Below are 26899 nucleotides of genomic sequence, written 5' to 3' on the forward strand. Positions count from 1 at the left end.
AGACACTGTCTGCTGTGTGTATGCAGATAAAGTGTCTTCAGGCTGGGGACAAAATGGTGAACAAGTGGTTATTTCAATGTTCCCTATCGTCAGGGGATTTCAGACAGCGATCGCAGCTTCACAGTGCTTGTGACTTTAAAGGCGACATGCAGCTTACATAACTGGATTCATTTCCTCCTGGAGGTGAGCTGTAAAACTTCTCCCCCGGTGTGAAAGCCTCAGATTCTACTTTAACAATCACGCCTTTCACACCCGCCCACGTGCACTCATACATAAAGGCAGCAGCCCGCTGCGTGCAGTCGAAATGGGGGGAAACAAAAGGTGACACGTGCTGAATTTAAAACGGGGAGCGGGTCAGATGACTGGCCTCCTCCTCCTCCTCCTCCTCCCAGAGGGAAGTGATGGTTTCACCAGCTGTTAAGTTCATGAGGAGTGATGCTAATCAATCTGGAGGAAAACAACAAAAACAGTGGTCTGTTGTGGGAAACAGCAACTAAGACTAATGCGAAGAGTGAAATTTGAAGGCTCCTGTCATAGGGTTGCATGTTGAAGTCGAGCCATTTATCTCATCTAAAACAGGTAACGACAGCCGGTAGGAGCTGTGCAAACAAGTCAAATGATGCCACACTGTATGCAAATGCAACAATCCATCTAATGTGGAGACAACGTGCATTAGTTTGATACCAAAACAAGAGAACATACTGTGTCCCTATTTATTATAAAAGAGCTGTATTTTCATGAAAATGGGCAGTCGGGTTGCCTGCAATAAAAGCTTAGGGAAGCGTGAGCATTATTCATGTACAGCAGCTGTCAAAGACATAAATGAAATGATGTCGAGTAGGTGCACAGTGAGTTAAAGGAAATAGTTTGACATTTATTAGCTTTCAAAGAGAGAGTTAGATGAGAAGGTTGATATTACATCACATCTGTCCGGTAAATATAAGCCTATACAGCGTGTTAGCTTAGCATAAAGACAGGAAACAGGGACGCAGCTAGCAGAGGTTGAAGATCCCCTTCATGTATTTTAAGTATATATAAAAAAAATACTCTGCTTTGAGTAATAAATTGTGTCTGATGTTTTTTTCCAGAAAGAATCTTAGAATTACATCTAAACCTAAAAAAAAAACACGCACAATCATACGTCTAAATATTTTTCATTTCAAATGTCTGACCATCGGATAGAAGATGTCTGTTACATCTCCAAACCTTTACTCTCTTTGTATGTACGATGCAGGATTCAAGTTTCCACATCACACTTTCGTAAGCTGCTGATTGGACCACGATCAACTGAACTAGTTGTGATGTCACAAATCTTCCTCACAGGTACACGCCTCAAACTCGCATTTTAGATACAGAGAAATGAACATGAAAACAGCCTTTTCAAGTGTCAACCTTTGCACAGACATTGTTCTGTGGACTGAAACTCAAAGATCCAAGAAAGCATTATTTTAGTGGAGGGGAACTTTAAAAAACTAAATGAAATGTAGGCTATCTTTAACAGTCTAATTCAAAACCTTTTGAAAAAAGGAAAATTACTGATTTTGCTCTTTAATTTTTGTACAGGTTAAACAAACTCCATATTAATCTCTGAGCTTTACGCGTGCTGGCATGTAGATTTTGTAACCTTTGGACAAACTAGCTGTTTTTCTGTTTCCAGACTTTGTGCTAAGCTAAGCTAAGCTAACAGCGCTCCTGGCTTTGGCTTCACATTTAACAGATTTCTCAAAACAGTATCATTAACTATTGCTTAATCATAATTTTTTTAAAAAAACATTGACAAAGCATTGCATCATGGATGAAATCAGTCTTCTGATATTCTTTTTTGGATGAAATGTACGCAGACACATGTAAACGCAGTCCTTTAAATAAGTAAAAGCTCCAAGTAACAAAAGTAAATTAGGAGTTTAAGTTAATGATTTCATGATTTTATATATTGAGGTTAATATACGAGGTAAACAGAGCAGAGGCACCATGTTTACGTGTATACACGCTGCTGATGCAGGTGTATGCACTTCTTTTAATAATCTCTTTTTTAGTTTAGACTCTGAGTTTCCCCGGTCTTAACGTTTGTCTACTTGAGTCTACAGCTAAACAGGTGAAATCATGTTGGTAGCTGCAGCTTTTCTGACACTGTGCTTCAAGACCTCAATGCAGCATGTCGCTTACATGTAGAGCTGAAACAATGAACTGGTTAGTTGGTTAATCGACCAATTGAAATGAGTCATTTCAGTCATTTTTCAATCAAAAATCACAGACGGTTACTGGTTCTTGTTGATTCTCCAATGTGATGATTTTCTTCTTTCTTTGTCATGTAAGGTAATTACATTCATATTTTAGTTTTTTGACTGCTTCACCTTTATCTGTAAAACATGAATTGGACTTAAGTAATCAAGAAAATCATCAGCAGATTAATCATTTGAAACATTCTTTATATTAGTAGACAATACTGATTTTTTTTTTTTGTGTGTGCAAAAGATTCAAAAATACGATGAAGGTCTGCTTTTTATTTTGGTGCTGCTAAACTGCATATTTCAAGCCTAACTCTAAAGTTTTGAGAAATCAGCATTATTTCACAGGAAATAATAATATTAGCATTGAAACACTTATTGGTGTAATTATACACAGAGATGCTGTCCGTAACAGTCATGGGTGTAATACACTGAAAGGAGCTGTCCCACTGAAGATGAACAAAGCTCAGCACTGTAGCTATTTACATGCTCACATTCATCACCCATGACCGGCTGTGGTGGCTGAGACGGAAACACCCTCGCTGTGTGCTCCTCACAATCTCTTCTGCAGCGATGCTTTTTGTGTGAAACAGTGGACATTTTCACAAACTTAGCAGCGTCTCGTGAGCGGCACAAATTGACTGAAGAACTTCTTTTCTATCTATAAACTGTTAATGTTTGGTCTGCGCGGCCTCTGTGCCGCATCGAGATGGGTCGGGACCACAAAGGAGGCTCTTGGCATTTTGTCAGTGCTGACTGGTGGCCTGTGAGGACATACTGGTCAGATCACATGATGAGAGACAGTGACTTTTTTTTTCATCTACTTCTTCATCACTCGAGTTGAACACACAAAGTTCAAAAGTGCAGATTTCCACTCCTGACGCTCCAGAGGACTCGTGTCTCCTGGAGAGTAAACTCCATCTCTTTAAATAAGGATGAAATGCTCCAGTAGCTCTGCTGCCGGGGCCGAGAGGGAGCTCAGACTGAACCATCCCCTCCTGTCTGCTCCCATATCTCCAATCTGTCTTGTATCTGAAGGACTGGACGCTCTCTGTTGTGGAGAGCTGAGGGGCAAGGCGGTCTGGGGGTCAGGTCAGGCAGGAGAGGCAGCGGTTAGATGTGATCCTCGATGGGGAAAACCAGGCGCGTGCCTCGGCTCAGCAGCTCCTGCTCGCGGGAGTCCAGCTCACGCTCCAGCGCCTCCTCCGATGTGCTGCCGCTTCTCTTCCCGTTCACGCTCCAGCCCGAGCCCCCGGCGGCGTCCGCCCCGGCGCCGGACGCCCCGTTGGCCGTGATGGCGGTGTCGCCGAACGTGAAGGTCAGGTCGGCGTCGCTGCGGATGAGGTCAGAGTCGGGATCTCTCAGCTGCTCGTGGTTCTGAAAGCAGATTTCAGAGTGGAACATGGGGGGGGGGGGAAACATGAGGATGACATGCTCACAGATGTGGGACACGTGGTGTGAACAGATGAACACGCTGACATCAACAGCGCAAAGGCTCATAAGGGACACTGTGGATTTACAGAGGGGAGGACAGGAGACTTTCTCTTAGTGACTTGTGCAGCTGCATCTGGATTAAAGACAAACAGGAAACCACAAGTTGCTTAATATCACAGCAACTGGCAGTGAACGAGTGTACGAGCTCACGGGTATAAAAAGGACATGAGTCATCAAAAGTTGAAAGCACATGTTGCATTCGGGTCGGAGAGCTCTACAACATGAGGTTACCGCTGCTCTAATTGACTGGCTGACAATCAATAGTCCACCCATGTCCCCCGGGATGAGTTAATGTCAGGTCACTGCAGGGATTACATAATTGTTTTACTCCAACTTGGAAGGGAAATAGAGGAAAAGTCTGCAAGTACATCCATCAGGTATTTTGTGGAGTTAAAAACGGTCACACCCTTAATTAAAATAGTAACACAACTGTCATCCTGAACACCACACAGCACCCTGCTGCAGTACAACAGTCACCAGAGCACAAAGGGAGCATTAATATGCAGCTGAAAAGAGTCCCAGAGAAATCCACATTTTAGTGCTGCTGTTTGTTTGTTGTTGTTAACAAAACTGTTTGGCCTTTTTAGAAAATGAAACTATATATTTGTGACCCATTTCTCCAGATTAAAGTATTTAGTAGGAACCAATGAGCTCAAAGCTGAGTGCCGCAGATATTAGGGATGCATTAAGAGGCGGACTAATGGAGAGTTGGGTTTGGTCTTTTCATGAGCCTTTTGTTTTCTAGAACGATGAATAAATCAAGTTAAATTGGTCAAGTTTCCAAAAATGGATGGATATCCAGCTTGAAGTGTATTTTCTACCACCATGTTTTAAATGTTGCACAATTTCACGGTCAGAAGGAATCAAAATCTGCTCTATTTGACCACATTTCATAATATCCATAACCGAAGAGGGACCAGGCAGGGAGCTTTATTTAATCCGGTCTCTTCCCATTTGACAACACAGAGCTCTGGATGGCCCTGATTTTATGAACAAACCACCTAAATTCATTACCCGCTTGGCAGGCAGCCCGACGGCAACCAACCAGGCCTGGAAAACATTTGTGGATGCTGAACTTGAGACAGAACTTTACTTTCTTGGAATTAGAATTAAATTAGAGATAACATATTTGTACTGTGCAGTAGAGAAATGCAATATGGATTTTCTATCCCCACAGTGAAGGTCTCTGTGGGTTACTGTGAAATGAAAAAAAAAAAAAAAAAAAAGCCTCCATGTCCAAGTGTTTCACATGAAGTGAAAATGGGAATTTGCCAGAGTGAATCCAAGTGTGACCGTGCCCTCAATGGCTGTTTCTGTGTTTAAAATATCAGAGCGCAGTGTCTTTCAGAACAGTGGTCATCATTGAGGTACCACTGAAAAGGGCCTTTTGTGCCCACTGAATGCAAAAAGGCTTCTCGACCGTCCATTTTCTCTCTTGCTGAAGGCCTCGCTTCTTTGTGCGATTACTGGCAGGCATTGAGAATACTTGACCATATTACAATTCTCCTGAGAGAGCAACCTTCAGTATTCACGGAGAGCCTCCCTGAGGCAGCGAGTCCGAACTGAACACGGGGAAGGAAAGAACACTTTGAGATGCACAAGGTTTTTGTGCATACTGTATTTTCTACAGTATTTTTAGGGTAATCACTGTTCCCAGAAAAAAAGACTCTTAAAGAAGAAAATAATAACAAGAATCAATTACAACTTAACCAGATCCAAAATGTAAACAAAAATGTTGTGTTCTGAAAACTGAAAACACAACTCTTGGTTCGATGCTGGCCACTTTAAAAAAGGTCAAAAGCGGTTTTATTTGACGGGTGCGATGAGCTCGTCAACCCAAACGACATTTATTATAATAGATTTATGTAACGGGATCACAGCTTGGAAAATGTCAGTTCACGTGTCTTTAAATAAAAAGTTTGGGACGCGAACTTCTTTGCTTTCTTGCCGAGAGTTAGAAGAGAAGTTGAATGAATCGATATTCTGTCTCCTGTCTATTTACTGAATATAGTCGGGTAGCCAGATCTGTTTACACCACGCTGTGCGTGAAGATACAGCCAGCAGCTGCTCAGTTTAGCATAAAGACAGCGGATGCTGTTATGGTAACAGGCACATACAAACAAGGAAGTGGAGTGACTCACTGGGAACTAAAAACAGATTGCGGCATTTTCGTGTTGTGTTTTCAGATTGTTTTTGCACTTTCAGATTGTGTTTTCTTCTGATGGTGTGCAATGTAAATGTGACAGGTGACGTTTCTTGGTTTAGTGGCTAGTTAGCTAATAGCATAGCAGTCAGAGCTAAAATAAAGCAGCAATTGAGAAGGAAGTCGATATTATATTGTGTTTTTATCCATTACAACGTTGTTCAAATTGTGAGCTCTATTATCTGGATGGCTTCGTTGAGATCTGAAGGACGTACAGAATGTCCCATCACGTTGGATTTTCTGTCTTCTGCTAACCAAACAACCAGTTTAAATTAATCTAATCTACCTGTTAATCAAGACTGATGAGCGCATTGTCATGAGACCACAGATTTGGAGCAGAAAAACATTTCCCAACATAAAGCTAATGATAGTATTTAAGATCCATCTACATTTTGTTTCCTTTTTTTTTCTTTCTTTTCAGCATAGTTTGGGAGAACAGTTGGTCTCACACCGCAAGCTTAGTATCCACATATTTCACCCCTTTTTATCTGCATTGAAGAGCAAATCTTTTTTTCTGCATCTTGCCCGAGGCGGATGAGCCCCAGATTTCCTGGAAGAGTGGTGCTTCAGTTTCCTGGTAGCTGGTGAGTTGAGGTATATTACCATTAATAGCATCCATGATCCACAGCTTGATAAAAAGGCTTGTGATTGATGGGGTTTCCTACCACTGCAGACACGCTTCTTTCAATTATACAAACCTCAAAAGGTTGACTTGCACTTTATTGTTTCAAACCCTCTGAAATGGAGACAGAATGTATTTTTGCAGCAACGAGTCAAGACAAAACCTCTTAAAGTGCTGTTTTTCCTGTTAATGTTTTTTTAGTTTCCATTCTTAATTTGGAGAATAAACTATAAAAATAAACTATGAAAATAAATAAAGAGTTTGTTTTGTTTACATCCGGCTGACCTCATCTCACTCTCTTCACCTAACTCTCGGCAAGAAAGAAAAAAACAGTTTGGACCAAAATTTTAGAACAACTCTTTACAAACATCTGACTGGACAACATGCAGGAAGCAGATTTTTTTTTTTTTTTTTTACAGTTTCTGCAGTGTGACCGAGGACTCTTCACAGATCACTGGTCATGTAGGAGCGTCACTGTTTGTTTGCATGCTGCGTTTTTGTGCTTGTGCGTGTGGACACTCACCTCGTAGGCCTGGGGGCTGGTCAGACAGCTCGCCAGCGGCCCACAGTAGCTGGGCAGAGTGGAGGTGAGAGGCGGACCGCTGTGTGTCAGAATAGGCTTCAGGTAACTGGACGTTTATTAAGGACAACAACACAAAGAGCTCTACAATTATTAACAGGGATCAAAGGCTGTAAATTAACTAGAAGTGATTAATTAAACCATTAATTACAGCTTATAAAGTCTTTTTATGGAAAGTTCTCTTGAAATAGCCAATAAAACACAGTTAAATAAACATTTACAACTAGCCGTGTCCTTACTGTATACAATAATACTGTCAGTCGTTTCCTACTGGAAGTTCTATTCTTGCAGAAACTCAGCGTAAACACATTTCAACTGATGAAATAACGTAGAGGATGTCTGCCAACAGGATATACTTTGAGTTTAAATCGGAGTCATTTGGTGACTCTTGGCAGCAGTGCAGCATCAGGAATCAGCCAGCTTCTCTACCTCTTGTTTGTAATTAGTCAGGCTGTATTGCGCTTCGGGGAAAAGCCAGCGCCTCGTTCAAGTGGTTATTGTGGCAAGAGGAGCGGTCAGCTCCCCGTCAGAGCGTGCATCAAGCCGAGCTGTCGAAATCAGCGACACAGTCCCCCAACCATGAAATAAAGCTCTTGCATCATAGATGTTTACCTCAGAGATGACAAAATGAGAGAAATCAACCTGCTCGCTGCAGCTGCATACAACACGTGTCACCAGGGGGAAAGTCTCCACTGTAAGAAACACCTGCTCCGTTCAAAGGCAGCTACACAATCAGCCACCTGGGGAAGCAATTGCTCAGCAGAGAAAGGAGGGAGGCAGGAAATGGGGGGGGGGGGTGAACTGCTAAACACATTTACTTAAGTCGGTTGTTGCAGCCAGACTGATTTAATCTGATCCCATATCCTTGGATGATCCAACAAACATAACTAATCCTGACTGGATATGAGACTTGACATTACCACAAAGAGCCACACTAGTTCAGACATATAATTACCTCGTGGCCTCAATGCAATTCATACACATATGTCCTTGTTTTTGTGAAGCAGGACGCAGAAAGGATACTTGTGGTCAAAGGTGTACCACAGCCTGAAGAGCCACGCACTCTCCTGTTTGGTTTTACTTAGTCCTTCAGCCTGGGCGCCTTCCTGGGAGAAGCACACACAAAAAACACACTCTTATATTCTGGACTTGTTGCATAAAATATCTGGAGAAAAAATGATCTTGTTAATTCAAACCCGGTAATTAAATTCTTCATAATCAGTTAAAGGACTGATTTGTTAATTTTATAACACCGAGCTTTTATTTTGAAATATAAGCAACAAAAGCGTGATCAACAGGTTAAAGTTGTAGTTTAGGAAAGTGCTATACAAATAAAGTTTATTATTATTATTAAAGCATTTGCAATCATATGATCAGTACTCGTGATCCTATGGTGGCAGTAATGTGAGGTAATACATATTTCACAGAATATTTACTTTCCAGGGGTTTGTCTGTTTTCTACATTAAATACAAATACCATAAAATTACAGGAAATTGCTTTTACAACAAAACGTCAACCATCCAATAACGGTTGTAATAAATACATCTAATCAGAAATTATAGTCGTTTGACATGACTATTGAATCGTTTAAGTTTAGATTACATTGAATTCTTAGTAAAAATACAAAAGTGTTGCACCTATTGCAGATATGTATTAATACCTAATACATTAGATATTATAGAATTTCCAGGCATGCACTGGGGCCACAGCGCTGCTGCTGCTGGTATTTTGTTTTTCACAGTCCTTCATGTCTTTTCTCTCTCTGTGTTCTGTATGGCTGACAAATCTGAATAATTTACCGTTCGATTGTTCTACAAATGCAGTGAAATCTGGCCAAAAGCGTTCATAAAGCACATTTATTTGTAGGCCAAATTTGATTTAATCTGCTTTAAATGTGTGTGGGATTTAGTGAAATCTGGCAGCGAGGTTACAGGCTACAACAAACTGAACACCCTTCGCCTCATCCTTCCCTTCCCTTCCCTTCCCTTCCCTTCCCTTCCCTTCCCTTCCCTTCCCTTCCCTTCCCTTCCCTTCCCTTCCCTTCCCTTCCCTTTCCAAGCATGTAGGTGAATTTAGAGGCTGTGTTTGATTGTCCCTTCTGGGCTACAGTAGAAATGTCCGTAGAAGTGGACTGCTCCATATGAAGATATGAAGAAAGGCTCATTTTAACACAAAAACACAACTGTTCTTAGTTTCAGGTGATTATATACTAATAAAAACATAATCAACAATATTATTATATTACACTTTAGCCAATAGATCCTTCTTGAAATAGTTTACCTAAAATGTATAAATTTATTAAACTATTAAAGAGTTAAAAAAAAAAAATCCACTCGCCTGATACTGTCAGAAATGTCTGATGAATCATTTGTATATGAAAATTACTTAATAAATGGGATTCATCCAGAGAAGTCTTCATCAGGCACAAGCTAACTGTGAATAGTTCACTTTTGCAGGTTTGGGCATAAAGATGACTGCAGATCATTTAAAGACGGTTTTGAGGCTAATGGCAAATCACCTCATAAAGCTAACTCAGTTATTCACAAACGGTGAATAGAGCCCTGCAACCATCAGTATGTGATTAATGATTGTAATTTAAAATACCTTGCTGAGGTGCAGATCAAAAAGCTTTCATGAAAAAACAATTGTATTTAAATAAAATATCAAAGGACACCTGAATATTATAAGTCTACAAACTGGCCAGTGTAATATCCGACGTTACAATAGAGCTCCTGCACTCGTCCCGTTGCTGCAAACAAGCTCACAGCGTTCTGTCAGTAGTACAGTGGGACATAGTTTAACAGGGTATATACACTGTACATGCATCATCATCAGTGAAACCCCACTGAAAAGTAAGTTAAAGGATTTTGCACACCACAGCTAACGGAGCTGTTCTGCTTCCGCTGTCTCGTTCAGCAAATTCGCTAAAAAAATATTTTTTGCAGAAAATGTAACTATTTACATGTTTAGACTTGCTGACTAGTGCCTGCATCAACATAAAGTAGCAGAAGCAGAAGAGTTTCAGCAGGGAGAAATGCACTGACAAAAGACACATGAGCCGAGTGGGATCCTCACCCCCTGCAGGACCTGGAAGCTGTCTCCACAGGGCTGCAGGTCTTGATCTGGATCGACATCCACCCTGCAACACAAGAGGAAGTAGAAAGAACTGAAAATGTAATGTGAGGTAGTCAAATGGCTCAGTGAGATACCAACCAGCAGCATCTGTCAGCCCCTTACATTGTATGCCTGTAGCTTCCCCACGTATCACCTCTGCTCTTCTCTGACAAATCAGGTTTGTATTTTGACATGATATCGTAGACTGTTCACTTCGACACAGAAACCATCCTGCAGAATACAGATGTATCTCCTCTGTGGCTGACCTACTTTGAAAACCCACACATCAAAATTACTGATCGCTAAACCATTTTTGTTTCAGACAAATGCTGCAAAATAGCATCTTATCTAATATAGTCAGAAAAACAGCCAGAAACTGAAAGATATGCACGATAAGGCAACCAAGGGTGACATTAAGTTATAACTTTTTTACTTGTGACGCAAAACACAAAACTGCACTCTGATAAACAAGTTGGATTTCCATCTGTAGGCTACGGAAAATAAAATATTAGTTTGCGTAAAGAACCCAACAGTCATATAAACTATGACACTGGGTCGAAATGATTTATTTTCCAGTGGTGCTTGTGTTACTTCGACCCAAGCTTTGACAATTTTAACCCAGTTATTTCTAGTGTGTAACATATTTAAACTATTATTATGTAAAAGAACATTGTGACATTTTTGCTATCCACTTATTTACTTCCTTACTGAGAATTAGATGAGACCATAAACGCTGCACTCTGTGCACGGAAACAAATATACAAATTTCCAAAATGTCAAACTACTCATTTAAACAGCGTACACTTGTTTTTTGCCTTCGGAGCTGGTCATGAATAATTTCCCTGTGGTGTCTCTTTCCAACAGAGAGGGATTAAAACTGAACACAAGCACATTTTAAAAGGGGCGCTTTTAATTCCCATAAACTGACTAATCCTTGTGGACAGAAGCCAAGGCAGAGAAATGCAGCCTTTCATGGTCAAATCTTGAACTACACCTGACACTGCAGCTGCAATAGAGGCTTCAACTAATGTTTATGGTTATCTCAAGACTTTTCCATGGCTGTCATAGAGAGGAAATATCCTGTCAGAAGGAGTGAGTAACTGCATTGTCTTTCTGGTTTCCACCTTAACAGCTTGAAAAGAAGCAGGCCACGAGTATCCCACTGTGTTTTAAGACTTTTTTTTTTCTCCACAACACACACTGGTACACACACACACACACACACACACACACACACACACACAAAGAGGATCTTTAGGAGGTGGAGGCTGCCTGGAGGTCAAAGGCTGAGCGGAAACAAAGTGCTGGGCGCTGCATCAGGAAGGAGGAATGGTCCTGAGATTAAGACGTAACTGTTGGGGGCCCCGAAAAAGAGAGACGCAGAGCTCAGCACACATTTCCCCTGATAAGAAACAAACGTGCTCGTATTCTCACACACACTTGCATGAGAGACTTCAGTTCACCCACTAACCTTTAATCCTAATCCTGAAAACATCCTCTCTCCTCCTTTAATCCAACAAATATTCCTTGCGAGCAATTTTGTTTTGCTGGAGGAAAGACATGGAATTCTGAGCAGAGGAAGCATCTTGACTCTCAGTGCGTTACTTTCCGCTCATTAGCTTCCTCTTTTGCACACAGTTTTAAAATAATTTTGCACAAGTTTGTGGAGCTGCTTCTGTGGCAAAATGTGTGCGACCTCAAACCTTCCCTCTTTTTCTTCCCCCATGGCCCTTTACAGACGCCCCATGTTCCCCGTCACCACAAACAAAAAACAGAAGTAAAAAGTTAGAAGAAAGATTCTTGTCTGAAGCAACCACACGCTTTCCCAACACCAGTTACTGTCAGAGACTGTGTCCACGTTCACATACAGCACCTGAAATACTTCCACTCTCCAAGCTGACGGCGCTCTTCCTGCAATGTTTTGCTGTTCCCAAATCTGTCACATCATAAACATATGTATTGAACACATTAAAGTTAAATTATTGGTATATTTAGCTTTTCTATTTTAAGACTGATAAAAAGTCCCATCATGTGCCTTTGATGCTCTTAAAAGGAACTGCAACACATTTAATCTTATCTTTAGATACAGCCAGTGAGCTCATGTCATCTCTCAGTATCACAGCTGTCCTGTTTCAATATTTTTATCCAGACAAAAAAGCATTTTGGGTTAGGGTAATGGAGGACAGTAAATGAGAGTTTAAGCAGACCACAGTGAGTACAGTGTTTTTAAAATTAATAAACTGGCAGCAGCCTCTGCCACATAGTATCTGTTGTTTTTGGAGACATGCACTAATCGTCAGATTGGTACTGAGGCTCAGCAGATGTTCAGGCATGCTCATAAAAAAAAGAAAAATAATACAGGATTAAATAACTACAACTCTTCAACTGACAGTTCAGCTGCTTTCAGCTGCTCTCAGTATTTTTGAACCAACACTTGGAAGTAAACGATCTGTTATCGTTTAACTGGGAGATCATCTGCTACTGGTGGTAACACTTCAGCTGTCAATTTACCACAAGTTTCATCTGGTCAGTTCTTCAACTTCTTGCATCACTTTCACTTACTTCCACTCCACTGAGAACTTGAACACTCATTCACTTCACTCAGTGCTTTTAGCTAAACTAAAACTTGAATGTCTTTCTGATGGAAAAATAATGAACTCATCATACTTGTCAAATGTTTGTCTATCTGTTGCACAACATGGTTCTATAGTCTCAGTTACAACGTCTCTGTACCTTTATCTTGTGACCTACGACCTCACTCGGTACTATCTATAAAATCAGATCTACAGAGGGAGTGGGAGTGACTGTCAACTGTTTAAGACTGTATATAAGCTGAACTACGGAGGAGAGACTTCGAGCAATGCTGGACACCCTTCTTTGAGTGTACATGTATTTGCTCCTTCTTGCAAGAATAAATGTCTGATATGTTTGATTTTGAATACAGCCTCTGAGTAATTTTTCTAACACTTTCAGATCCAGCTGAGATTTCAGCTCCTTTCCCTTCTTGTGTTTTGACTGCCACTTCAACTAAAACCTACTTCAGACCTTTTGCTTTAACTGCCAGTCCGACTTCTTTCATAAATTATATTTTGATAACCACTTCAGCTCCTTTCAGTTTTAAATTTATTTCAGCATTTCTAGATTAACTACCATTCAAAATTATTGACTGCCACTTCCATTTCTGTCAGCTGCACCTTCACTGTCTATCAGGGTATAAAGGTGTTACATATCACCACATTTCCTGTCTGTCTCTACTGTTCCCATCAAAGAAAGGCAAAATATCACAACAAACACATACAAAAAGAAAGTAGACTTTCCTGGTTCATACAGTTCAACCAAAATTATGTAAATGTGTTGCGCAAACACAAACAGTATATCATGATATTTGAGTTCGTCCATATCGTCCAGTCCGATGCTACAAATGCACCTAAAACTAATCACATTTGAGTCAAGAGATTAATTAATTAGTAGCTCTTTCCTGACCCAGCGTGAGCACAGCGGGATCTCTGTCTCTCCTGATGACTGCACTGCCGAGCTCTGTAATAAGCTGCAGGCCTGCCTGCCTGCTTACAGACCATTCATCAAAACCGAATAACACAAGATGTTTTCTATTCCGGCACCAGTCCTCCATCACATCCTGCTCATCAACTGGGTGCATCACTCAGGCTGCTTCTTAATGAGCCTCACAGCCAGAGAGGGCTGTGTCGTAAAATGTAATAAATTATATTGTGCAAATTTAATTTTTGAGGAGATGGGAAAATATACTGTTCAATACCAAAGTGGTTTGATTATAAGGCAGCATCCATGCATGTTTTATTAATGACCTGAGCAGTTTAATGTCCTTCAGGGATATAAATGTGCCCCCATAAAGAGTAAAAATGTGTACATTTGTGCACATATAGCTACAGAGGATGATACCAAGATCACAGAGAAGCACGGCTGATATTTGCCTGCCATGCACCTCATGTTGTGGTTACCATGGTAATGAGTTCACAGGGAGATTTTGGCAGTGCTGTAAACCTCCACCAACCACAATAGTTCCTGCTCGGTCCGAGGAGGCATTACTCATATTAAACAGACCTGTTCACTTAGGCCGCTGTTGTTGTCACGCACAGACGCACGCACGCGCGCACGCACACACACACACACACACACACACACACACACACACACACACACACACACACACACACACACACACACACACACACACACACACACACACACACACACAATCCGCTTTATCATGACAAATAGAGCCTCCCAGTGCATCATGGTCAGATGACAATAAAAAATGAGGCTGACCTCCACACAGACAGAAAGCAACATGACCAAATCACTGCAGCATCTCACATTGGGGCATCTCATTTTATTCAGTATCCCTTCAGGCTCAAGTTCAAATGTTCAGGGTAGTTACTGCAGTACTTCCTACAGTAGATCATGCAGTAATCTCCTTCAAAGATCGAACAAAAGGCTCTAGATGAGAGGACTGGACTATGGAAAGGAAGCAGCAGTGGAGGACTCTGGCCCCCTCTTCTGGACATCCCCAACAAGAGGCAACTGACCAATTTCAAGATGTCAACAGGAGAGGACTTACATGTTGTTGGAGAAAGTAGCTACATTTATTAAAACTGATGCAAACAATGAGCGTATATTTAAGTGCTAAACAAAGAGGCAATATAGAAGCCATGAAGTCGAGAAAGAAATGTTTCACGTTTTCAGGGCAGAGGATAAACTCGGTAACACGCTGTTGTAATGTCTTCCTGTCATGTTATTTTCTATTATATTACCCCAAGAATTAAAAAATGAATTGCCATAGAATCTATCAGATAATTATATTTGCTCATTTTATTTAGTTTCTTTGAGGAAAAGTAAAAAAAAAAAAACCTGCATATACCTGATTATATATATTTTTCGAGGTGTTTGTCGGTTCTCGGACTTTAAATGTTAATTTATAATTACAATTGTATCACAAATATCTGATCAAAAGGTAAATTATATTTTTTTTTAAATTGCAATAAATGAATCAAAAGGGGAGATGTTGATAGCTGTGGCTCTGCTAAAGCTAAGCTAATTAATGCTAGCTTTAACAAGAGTTGTTTTTCCTCTACTTTTCTCCTTTATGACTGAATTTAGATATTAATCTCATTAACTTAGTTAATTAATTATCAAGATGTCATTTCATCAAAATTGTTTTAATTACAGGCAACAGCTAACTATAAAAAGCATTAAGCAAATGTAGTTCTAGTTTTAGCTGTGGTTTTCTCTCAAGTTAACTTGAGGGGAATTTGAACACTGCCTTCACAGAAATTATACATTTCTATTGAATAATATTCTATTAACAAGAAGTCAAATTTTGTTGTAAGTTCAGTATTACCAACTAATTTCTGCATTTTGCCTTAATGTGTCTGAAATGAGTTTCTCTTCATCTTGGCTGCTCCATAACACCTGACAATGTTGTGCCTCTGTATTTTAAATTTGGGAAAATACTTAAGCATGAAAGTTCAATAGGATACGATTCCCAATCAGAAGTAGCAAAATCAAACAAGACAATGTGTTAGTTAACTTTATCTCACTTCTTTAATGATGCACAAGGCCTCAAAAGTCATGCTGTGTCTGATCAAGGTTAATAATAGTTTCAGTCCATATCTTTTCAACACCGTACCTTATGCCAGATTACTTCATGGGAAATGTAGAATACTAATTACAGGCCTCACCTGATGTGCAGCCATGACAGCATGGGCGTGGTTCCTCCTCCGAACACCCAGACAGTGAAGAAGACAATGAGCAGCGTGGTGGTGAACATCATCTGACGGGCGTAGGTCGCCGTGTCCCGGATGGCCAAGGCGAACGCCATCGCCCCACGCAGACCTGCAGAGGAGGACGTAAAAAATAAAAATAAAAAAACATCCAGTAACACTGAGCCTGACATGATGAAGAACAATAGAAAAAAAAGGTTGTTTTATCATACCCGCAAACATCATCATGTGCTGAAAGTTTCCTTTGATCTTGTGCCTTCGACCGAGGTTGAGAAGGAAGGAGAGCGGGTAGATGTTGAGAGCTCTTCCAATGAATATGGCAATCTGACCGGCGAGTCAAGAAGTTTTGGACTCAACAATTTCATGCTGGAGAGATTCAGGGAGCGAGGTGTGCTGACCACAGCAACAGAGAAAAGTGAACTTCATTGTAAAGCAGTAAAATATTTCCTACAATTATATTTTTGGAGATAAATAACACAAAACTCTGCACAGGAGACTTTCAGTTTAGACTAAAGAGAAGTGTGACTTGTCCACAGGACGTCACAACCGTCTCCGAGTCCCCAACTATGGCCTAGATGTGCAGCTGTAAATCAGATTCAGTGAAAAGAGTCGAGACTGAAAACAAAAAGGATACAAAGGCTCCGACGATGAAGATGGGACTGAAAATGTGATTCTGGAAGGTGAACAGAGCCAAGCCCATGTAGGAGAAGATGAAGTTCTCAGCCAGGAAGTGAAGCACCTCAAAGAGCTGCAAATAAAAGATATATATATTCAGTTTAGAATTATATGAATACAGAGTATTAAAAATACACAGGTCGAGCTTCAAAGGGTTCACGTTAACAACATGTTGTCTGAGTTAAGTGCCTCATCTGTCCCCTCAGAAAAGCTTTGGCAGTTGTTGTTTCCTCTCTCTCAGGGTGACAGACTCTCTGGCTGCCATGCTAATCACATCTACGCTGCTCTGAGCGGTGGACAGAGGACAAGGGCAAACACACCAATACAGAGACAAAATAAAAATGCACACCACAATATTAAGGAGAGTTTTCTTCATTTCCGTTTGTCTCTAAGTACATTAACCTTGTTACTGTACTAAGTGAGCATAGCTGTCTCTGAAACTGAATTACGAGAGTCTGGCAGTACACTGATCCAAAATGTGTCACCCTGCATGTTGTCTACATGCTAATCTGTACCCTGTCCTCAAGACTGAACCCCCTCTGGCAAACTAAACAGTCACGTCCTCAGACCGCCCCGATTAAGGTCACAGCAGGCTGAGCGTGGCGCCATCTGGCACGAGCACCCTGTTCGTACTACAGTCCAAAATAAAAGGGGCTCCGCGTGCAGGGAGTCGTCAGACGTTACCTGCTTGGTGCGTTTTGTGGACTCCTCAGACAGGTTGTTGTAGGTGTAGTGAGCCTGCGTGATGCCGCAAAACAGCACAGCAACAACGCCTGTAGGACAACACACACGCGTTAACACATTCAAGGGGTTTAATACAGTGACTTCAACAGACCGACTGCGTTACACAGGTACTGGTTTAATTCCCAGTGGTACAATTTAATGTTAGAAAACATCTGAACCAGATTCCTATTCAGTCCTCTTACAGCCTCCCTACTATGTAATATATCATCTGTTAATTTCCTCTACAGCCCATCTGCTGCTTAATCTGAATTTAAATCCCGACACATTTCATTTGTATAACAGACAGATTTAATTCTCTGAGGATAGTTTACCAGTACTTTGTTTGAACTGCTCACAGCTACGCGTTTCAGCACAAGCGACAACATGTGAGCTCCACATGAAAAGACTCAGTCTTGGTAAAGTGAAGGGAATGTCAATGATCATTTCAAATACAGGTGTAAAAAACAAAAAACAAACTGTTAAATAACTAAAAGTTCTGTTGAAAAAAAACTCAATTCTCTTTTTAAAGAGACACTCCACCAATTTATTTTTTCACAAAAGGGCAATAAGGCATTATGGGAAATGTAGTATCCAGTGTTTTTGGAGCTCTACCATTATTTTTTTTAATCCCCAACCTTATGAAATTAAACACTAAAGCATGAGCAAAAACTTAATATTCTGTCAAAGGAGCGACAAATTTAGGTGCAATTCTGATAAAGCAGAAGATGACTAACTGGGAAAGAATAGCAAGAAACCTAAATATAAGTCACTGTTTTTTCCATTTTTTCTTTTTGGATTAGAAATAAATTGAGCCTTTTTGAGTCCTTCTCTCAGGCCCCAGGATCGTTTCTTGCGCATAATGAGGTTGCTCACCTTATGCCACTTTGTAGATTCCAGGAGCCAAGAGCACGAAACTTTTGATATAGTTTATTTACATAGGTTTAAGTCACACTGAAGGCCAACAGACTCTGAAGATGCAGACTTCTTTTAGCCTCCTCGCCACACATTTCTACTGCCAACTTTCCAAACTGCATGCACTTCCTTCAATGCTGCACACAGACGCTCACCTGTGAACCCACAGGCCTCGGCCAGCAGGAAAGTGCTCCAGGACATGAGGAAGAAGAGGGCGGTCTCCAGCAGCGGGAAGCAGTGCAGCTTGGTGAACTTGGTGACGTAGGGGACCAGTTAAAGAAGAAGACTGTTTCAGATCTTTATGAAGTACAACTATAACACAGCAATTGCTCCGAGAAACAGTTCAGTTCAGGAAATCAGAAATGAATTTCATTTCAAAGCACGCAGGGAAGGATATGAGAGCGGTGACAACTCCTGTGGCTGCACCCATCACAAAGGAGCCGCTGAAAATCCCCAGGAAAACACCCACTGACTTGAAAAAAGCTGAGGCATCAAACATGTGTGTGTTTGCACCACTGGGCTGGTAGGCCACAATAGACCTGGAATACAAAAAACACAATGAGCCAGTCATTTTCAGTGCATGTCATAAATTTCTCCTCATGATTGAGGACATAACTCACTTTTTGAAAAATAATTGTGCACCTGTGTGCATTTTTTGTTGATTTGTTTACATATCTACCAGAATAAAGTAAAACAATAGGCCATAAAGAAAGAGCGCTACCGCAGGTCCTTTGTTCCGACAGCTGTCAGACTATTCAACACCAACCTAAAATATTGCACTGTTCATTTCATAGCACCTGACACTTCCCATTCATCACAAACTCTATTTATTTATTTGGTTTTGTGTATATAGTCTGTGTGTGTGTGTGTGTGTGTGTGTATTTATTCATTGCTCTTATTTTTTTATCCATCTTGTTTTATTTATACGTTTGTTATTTTTTTCTTATTGTGTGCACTTTTTTTGTGTTTATGCTGCTGTGACGACTAAATGTCCCTACTGTGGGATTAATAAAGTCTAAATCTCGAATATCTCGTGCAGGATGGTGATTTGTAATCTTCCAGCAGAGGGCGGCACAGTGTCGTCTGTCTGTCTGTCTGTCTGTCTGTCATGAGGAGCAGCGATGCAGAGCGGCGCTGCCGTTTCACACTTCAGTGTTGAATTTCAAGAGAAGCTCAAAAACCTCACAGGTCGACTCGTTTATGTGGTGTAGATGGTGTAGAGGCAGGGAACGTGATGAGGATGGTGGTGGAAGTATTAACAGCCTCAAAGTATTAATATCACTGATATTACAATTAAAAGCTTTTCATTTAAAATATCCCCCATGACTGTTATACTACTGTAAATTATATTATTAGATTATTATCACTGCCACTATCACTGTTGATCACTGCATTAAAGTAAAAGCAGCATTTCACTGCTGTGGCTGGTTGAGGTGCTGCTAATTCTTCACTATTTTGCAAAAGACTGCATCTGATTATTACTTTCATTGTGGAATCATCTGCTGATTATATTCATGATTAATCGATTGAATGCTGATTTGTAAAATTTTTGAAAATAGTAAGCCTGTCAGAATCATCCAAAACCTGTGCAGTCCAAAACTCAAAATTATTAAAGTGAAAAGGAAAAACAGCAAATTTCAGCTGTACTTGTCCATTAGGTAGTTTAATTCATAACAAAATATTATAATTATAAGCACTGATGTGTTTTGCATGCAAAAATATGAATCTATAAAGTAACTCGTAACTTAAGTTATCAAATAAACATGCTGGAATAAAATGTATAATATTTGTCCTGTTGTGAAGCATAAAGTAGCATGAAATGAAAAACCTCAATTAAAGTACAAATACCCCAAACTTGTTTTTAAGTTCAGTACTTGAGTAAATATACTGAGTTACATTCCACCATTGGATAAATATTTAACTTACGAGGAAAGGACAATGGCGACTGCATCATTCATTACACTCTCTCCAAACAGCAGAGCGTAGAGATCCCCGTCTGCGTGGAGCTCATTAAAGATGGCCAAAACCGTCACTAGACCCACAGACAGAGAAAACAGTTCAAACATGGGCTCATTTTATAAACACAACCAGAAAACACGTCCCACTGTCAGCATGCACACCTGGGTCTGTGGCAGAGATGATGGCACCGAAGAAAAGGCAGTCCGTGTAGTAGAACTTGTCAGTCAGCTGTCCGACCACCTGCATCAGCTTGACCACACCGTACATCAGATTCCTGCACAGACAGCCGGTGGAGGGGAAGAGGAGGAAGTACAGTATTAACCAAGGTCACAATGGGAGGATTTATTCACAAAGTTCCTGATTTGTAACTGACACTTACCCAATAACAAAACATGAGATGGCAGTGCCAAGAAAGGCATACGTTATGATGGAGCCCAGATTCCTGAAGAAGTGTCTCTGCAGGAAGAGAAAGAAGAATCAGATGAGGAAAAAGGAGGAAACAAAAAAAATTTCATTTTCAGAAAAAACTTCATTAAAGAAATGCCTTGAAGGCTGAAGCCTTCGGGTCGGTAAGGGTGGCTGGGTGAACAACTCCTGGCCAAACAGGACTCGCAACACAAACACACCCAGCTGTTTGACTGGTTGTAAAACAAACAAGCAGCGAAACACAAACGGTGCTCCGGATCACTTCCAAACGCAGCGCAGTCCAAGAAACAAAAACTGTTGGTGGGCCTTTTCTAAAATTTTGACAATTCTGTTGAGGATATACAACTCGGGTAGATGACATGTAGTCAATGATGCCAACATTATCAGTTACAGTCCTTGGTGTTTCGCTACGATGGTCTCAAACAGATGATGAACTGAATGGAAAAGTTAGGTCAAAACTAAGAAGCACAAAAACATTAAAGCCATAAACTGCATATTTCTCTGTTTCTCACTGCTGTAAATTGTGTTTGAAATTGACTCTCACAGATGATTTTGGTAAAAAAAAAAAAAAAAAAAAATGGTGAACTTGAAGTCTGTTATGAGACACGACCTCCCTCTTCCTATTTCCTGAGGCCTGTTGTTTGACTCAGCAAATTCCAACTTGAATCACGAGAAAAACACAAAAAGTGTCAAACCCACAGTCGCCATAAACCATCGCAGTGAGATTTTTTAAAACAAACAACTTGAGGCATCACACTTTTCCAAAATAAGAACTATTAGTTGGCACATACTACATTTTCCAGTGTCTTTATCGACTAGCGGTCTCGTCATTCAGAAAACATAGCTCAGTAATTGCAGGTATCTGCTGGTTCCATCTTCTAAGATGTGACGATTTGCTGTTTTCCCATTTTTTTATACGAGTGTAAATTGAACACCTTTTCAGTTTGGGACAAAACGGGCAATGTGATGTCATCTTGAGTGACACCTAGATTCATCTATAATTAAATATTCATGAGATGCAGATGAACAATATATACTAACAAGGTGAAGAGTCTATGGGCACGCTGGCCACTTGATAAGGCTTCTTGGAGCTAAACACTTTAGAAAGCTAACATGCTCACAATAACAATGCTAACATGCTGATGTTCAGTAAATATAATGTTAACCCTGCTCACCATCTTTAATTTCGCATGTTAGCACAAAAGTCAAAGTAGAGCTGAGGCTGATGGGAAGTGAATACGTTTTGGAAGGATTTGGTCATGATGGTAGTGATACATGGCCACGAACGTTAGCACAATTCATCCTGTGGGGAATATGAACGTATGCACCAGATTTACGTATAATGAAACCAGTAACTGTCGAGACATTTCAATCTCAACCCAAAAACCAACCTCACATTGACGCTAAAGGAAAAGTTGAAGATACAGTATATCAAAGTCAAGATGGATTCATCCTCTGGGGACAAAGAAAGCCTCTACAAAATCTGGTCCCAACGACATCCTGTAAATATTTCACAGGATAGGTAAAAACTTTTCCTGCTGATGGTGACAAGTCAAGGAATTCCCAGTCAAGTCATTAGGATTCACTCTCTGGGGGGAAATAAATGTACTAACTTTCATAATAATCAATTAAATAGTTGCCGAGATATTTCGGCGTGGTCCAAAGAGGTGAACCGACTAACCCCTGTAGCTACACCGCTACAAACTAAATTACAATTCAACCTCTTCACTGTTACACCGTCAGACCTTTATGAGAAGCTGTGTACAGTAGCAACGAACAAGGCCATTTCCCCTGCTTCATCTGGTTTCTCCTTGATATTATTTATCACTGTATAATTGGATGAGGTAGAGTTATGCCCTCACACAAAGACCATAGATCAGATGTCAGCAGCTGTTTAAACTCATCTCATTCTCCACTCCTTCAAGGGCGGGACATTAAAGCGCCGATGCAACCCGCTGTTTTCATACACAAAAAGTACCATCTGCTGTATTTGAGATTCACATGGTGTAAATATGGTGATGGGTTGATGACGAAACCGCAGGGCCGAATCCCAAGGACCAAATAAAACCTAATCTGCTTTAAGACCATAGAGTACACTTTACAACAATCGAAAGCAGAAACTGCTCATATTGTCAGCGTCAGGCGGTTTTCTGTGCCAGCGAAAATGCCAGAGAGGAAACGAAAGACATCTGCTCTGGACTTCCCCCTCAAAAGGGGCCACTTATGTTCAGCAAACACTGGCCAATGAGAGCTTTTCTTATCCGGCCATCTGTCCAATGAAACAGCAGTTTGTGGCAGCAGGTATGTCCACCTGGCCCCACTACAACACCCTCTCACATTACTGTGGATCTCACCTTCTTAAGACTGTACCCAGCATGGAAAATGATTGGAGGCAGCAAGATGTTGAAGAAAACTTCAGGGTCGAATGTCACCTAGAAGAGACGAAACATTTCAACCTATCAGTGTGAATCAGGTGGAAAACGCAGAGCTGAAGACCGTTTTTCTTTACTACCTTGCGCAGCATGTCGTTCTGCTCCACATTGTGAATCTCTCTGGAGTTGATCTCCCCTTTGAGGGTGTACTCAAAGAACTTGCCGCTGACATTAAGCAGCAGGGTGCTGGCAGGTCCCTCATTCAGCAAGCAGCTCGGGGGTGTCTTGTTGTGGTAGCTGGTGGCAGGAATGCCGTAACGCAGAATCACACCTACCAGCAAACCTGAGAAGAAAGATGATCACAGTAAGACAAATTTAAATAGGTATAACCTTTTCAGTTAATCAGCTAATGAATGTGAGAATCCACAAGTATCCAAAAGGAAATGTCACCAGGTCAACTGATACATTTTCACAGGCTCAGGCGGCGACACACAGAGAGCAAAGACAGAAAAATGGGGAGATGATAAGCAGAATCTCGTGCAGAGCTACAGCCGGGAGAAAAAAGGGATGAGGCAGGCGGCAGAGAGCGTACAGTAAATCCCCCGATCAGACAGCGGTTATCTGCGGGAGACACGGCAAAGCAAAGCTGCCAGCACTGCGCTCGCTGATTCTCTCATCTATAGGGTTAACCAGGAACATCTCACACACACACACACACACACACACACACACACACACACACACACACACACACACACACACAGTAAAGGTGGTTTATTTCAGGGACAGAATCACCTGTTGTTTTGATTTTTTTTTTTTTTTTATATATATATTCAAATTACAAACTTCACAAACTTTCGGTGCTTTCCGTGGATTTGGACGAGGAAGTTGCATAATAGGAAAAAGAGCACGTGATAGCATGAAAAAGGATTTCTATCAATCAGTGTTGTGACAAGGTTTCTGCTTGGCAGCACTTTAACACTGTTGAGAGTCCAACAAATATAAACAGTCTGGTCTGACACAATATAGATTTAGACTTCACAAAATCCAACTGAATCCACCAAAACTAGATTTGTATGAGCTTTTGATTTACAAAGATTATGCTAAAGATAATAAACCCGTCTTATTGTATCTGCGCACGAGCTCTACGTTGCCACCACTGAAAATAACTAATCTCAACTCGAATATTTATGTCAGTTTCCTGTTTTTGACCTGCTGTCAAGTCACAACTCCCCGCTGGAGCACGTGGTTCATGTTTGAGAAGCTGGAAAATAAAAAGCAGCTTTGCTGAAGAAGCATCAGATACATTTGCTTTTTAAGCATCAAATTAAAAAAACAACAATAAATCAAAGTCTGCCTTTTTCATGATGACATCTCTGGTTAATAAGTGACATTTGTAGCACTGAGTGACAGAGATCTCTCTGATAAGGCATGTGACAAGACTAAATTCTTCGTGTTGTCCTGAGGCATTTACATTTTAAATGTTTAACTGAGCTGAACACACTTTGTGTTTGGAAAGCGGACTGATCTTTGATCATTTCTAAACTGATAGTTCCATATTTTCCCAGGTTATTTAGTTACATGAGTGAATATCCATGCTTGTCGTGGATGTCCCTGTTGAAATAGACTTAATAGGAGGAGGGGGAGGGGGGGGCAGTTAATGATAATGTTGGCCACATTTAACATTATAGCCTTCTAAGCTGCAACTTAATGTGGAAGGTACTAAACACATCATTTATGTCCTTTCCCATTAACTACACCTTTGAAGTACTTAAAGCGCTTAAAGGATATTATAGCAAACATTTAGAAAGCACATATGGTGATTGTATTTCAGAAGGCCATTTCCAAGGTATTCTACAATGACAGCTGTATAAGGCACATGTTTGTATTATATTGGTGTCCTGTGAGAGAATAAAACAACATTGTATGCATTTAGGCTACTGAAACCCAGCTCACGGTAGCACAGAGACGGTTGAAGTGGCTTCAGATATGTCAGGAGTACTGATTCCCAGTCAGTCAGGGAGAAAGCTACACATGCAGCAGCCTAGTGGAGCCGAAAGCACCTTCTAGAAATTAGGACTGGCCCAGCCAATTAGGAGCTATGAGAGCTGGTGGGAATGCGGAGGCGCGTCAGTGAATTTGTTCAGATTTAAATCATCTCCGTGTCTTCAGGTCTATCTTCTCATCGCCTCTGTGCAGCCGCAAGGGAGACTGAATCATGCAAAGCCTGCAGGAAGGTGGTGGTGGTGGTGGTGGTTGTGAAGCGTGTGCGTGCATCTATGCGTGTTGGGCAACGAACATATAATCTATAAGCCTCACCGTAAATCATTGCCAGTCCGGTTTCGTGGAGGAAACGAACCCGTCTGTGCTTGAAGAGCCATATGGTGAGGATGGTTAAGGTCAGCAGCAAAATGAATGTCAGCAAATTAACGCTGTCCTGTCGGTGACTTTCCTCTGCCTCCTTCTCGGTGGCTAGTTCCTCCATTCCGTCGTCCTCCGCCTTCAGCCCCGACACCATGTTCAGTAGGATCCAAGCGGGCAGCATCGCGGAGGCTCCGCTCCGCTCCGCATGTCGGAGAGCGTCCATGGTGCAGGATGATGCTGACAGCACACCGCCTCTATGCCATGTCACTGCCGGAAGGTACACAGCTGAGCCGAGGGGAGAAACGACCCGGTGCTCAGACCGTAAACCGGCGAGTTCAACCTTTTAAAGGTACACGGTGCGATGTTTAAAAAAAAAAGAAGAAGAAGAAGAAGAAGAAGAGGGCGAGGAAGTCGCTCCGGAGGAGAGACTGCGCTGCCCTTGTGGAGAAGACCAAATCTCGCTGCTTTCAAGTCCGCTGATTTCGAGCTACTGAGTCATTGTCCTGGGATTGTGATGACTGGGCAGTTTTGGTCTTCTTCTAAAACAGGAAATTCAGGCTGCGTTTGAACGTTAAGACGAAAAGTAGAAGCAAATATCCTGTTTGGATAATGTGGTCTTGGTAGTGGAAGTGGAGAGAGGTAACAGGGGGCCACAGCTGGAGGGGGGACTTAAAGTGCCACTGATCATTTTCTTTATTACGTAATAGGAGATCATTCCTGCCCACTGCAATAAGACTGTACAATAACTCACCTCTGGCAAAATCCATCACAGTACAATAACATTGTTGACTGTGTTTCTTGGTTTGTTTGTATATTATATATATATATATATATATAATGTACTGTATATACTGTGCATTTTATATTTATATTTTTTACTGCTATTTACTGCTATTTTATTGCTTTTCTATTATTCTATTCTATTATTTTATTCTATTATTTCTATTATTATCTTATTGCTTCTGTATGCTGCTGTAGCGAAATAATTTCCCCTCGGGGATTAATAAAGTAAATACCTACCTACCTACCTAATCGGTGTCATTTTGAGCGTCCACGGAGGGTATCACCTGACTCTTTTATTCCTTTCATTTGGTAATTATGGTATGTCCTCTTCACATTTCCTGTTGAAGTACCCTTTCACACTTTCCTCAAAGGCTTCTGTTTTCAGTGGACAAGCTCAGTGTATGCAAATCAGACATTTGAGGCAATTGGGAATTGGACAAGTTCCCGTCTAGGGATGTCCCACGTGACCCCGGGAACTTTACTCTTCACCTGCTGTCAAAATATCGAAAAGTGACAACCTCACTTTTCTTTTTCAATAGTTTAACCTTTAACACAGCTAGCCAGGCTAATTAGATGTCTTATTTGTGTGCAGAGCGAGTACATTATTACCTTTTCACCACAAACCCACAACTGTGTTGGAGCTCTGAAAAAGCTCACACTTTCATTGTGGGATATTAGTTTGAT

At 41.0% G+C, this 26899-nt stretch overlaps 1 protein-coding gene across 3 annotated transcripts; it reads right to left on the reverse strand.

The window, feature by feature from the left end:
• Nucleotides 1-853: 853 nt before the first annotated feature.
• slc9a7 (solute carrier family 9 member 7) lies at nucleotides 854-26069 on the reverse strand. 3 transcript variants are annotated; one of them, XM_069704114.1, is made up of 16 exons: nucleotides 25388-26069; nucleotides 23209-23411; nucleotides 23051-23128; nucleotides 20650-20726; nucleotides 20432-20544; nucleotides 20238-20343; nucleotides 18704-18850; nucleotides 18467-18567; nucleotides 17361-17449; nucleotides 16636-16749; nucleotides 16214-16325; nucleotides 15960-16113; nucleotides 10204-10267; nucleotides 8151-8233; nucleotides 7071-7176; nucleotides 854-3605 (listed from the first exon to the last, which is right to left on the reverse strand). In XM_069704114.1, exons 1-16 carry the CDS (start codon nucleotides 25653-25655, stop codon nucleotides 3342-3344), a joined length of 2079 nt encoding a protein of 692 aa, XP_069560215.1. In that variant the 5' UTR covers nucleotides 25656-26069; the 3' UTR covers nucleotides 854-3341. The 3 variants fall into 3 exon arrangements, with proteins under 3 accessions (XP_069560215.1, XP_069560214.1, XP_069560216.1); XM_069704113.1 differs by having other exon boundaries at nucleotides 18467-18572; nucleotides 18709-18850; nucleotides 25388-26068; XM_069704115.1 differs by lacking the exon at nucleotides 854-3605 and adding an exon at nucleotides 3639-3736 and having other exon boundaries at nucleotides 18467-18572; nucleotides 18709-18850.
• Between the last annotated feature and the right edge of the window lie 830 nt (nucleotides 26070-26899).

Source organism: Brachyistius frenatus, unplaced genomic scaffold, assembly GCF_029030835.1.
Source record: "Brachyistius frenatus isolate BFR_SWC_R1_liver_20210118 unplaced genomic scaffold, ASM2903083v1 Contig_49, whole genome shotgun sequence".
Taxonomy (NCBI): domain Eukaryota; kingdom Metazoa; phylum Chordata; class Actinopteri; family Embiotocidae; genus Brachyistius; species Brachyistius frenatus.

What these genes read in the sequence shown, in the direction of transcription:
- slc9a7 (XM_069704114.1), bottom strand. Translation starts at nt 25,655, where the DNA reads ATGGACGCTCTCCGACATGCGGAGCGGAGCGGAGCCTCCGCGATGCTG. An exon ending in CTGGGTACAGTCTTAAGAAG is followed by an intron (nt 20,727 to 23,050) that starts GTGAGATCCACA and finishes CTCTTCCTGCAG; the next exon opens with AGACACTTCTTCAGGAATCT. An exon ending in CTGTCATGGCTGCACATCAG is followed by an intron (nt 10,268 to 15,959) that starts GTGAGGCCTGTA and finishes CTTGTGTTGCAG; the next exon opens with GGTGGATGTCGATCCAGATC.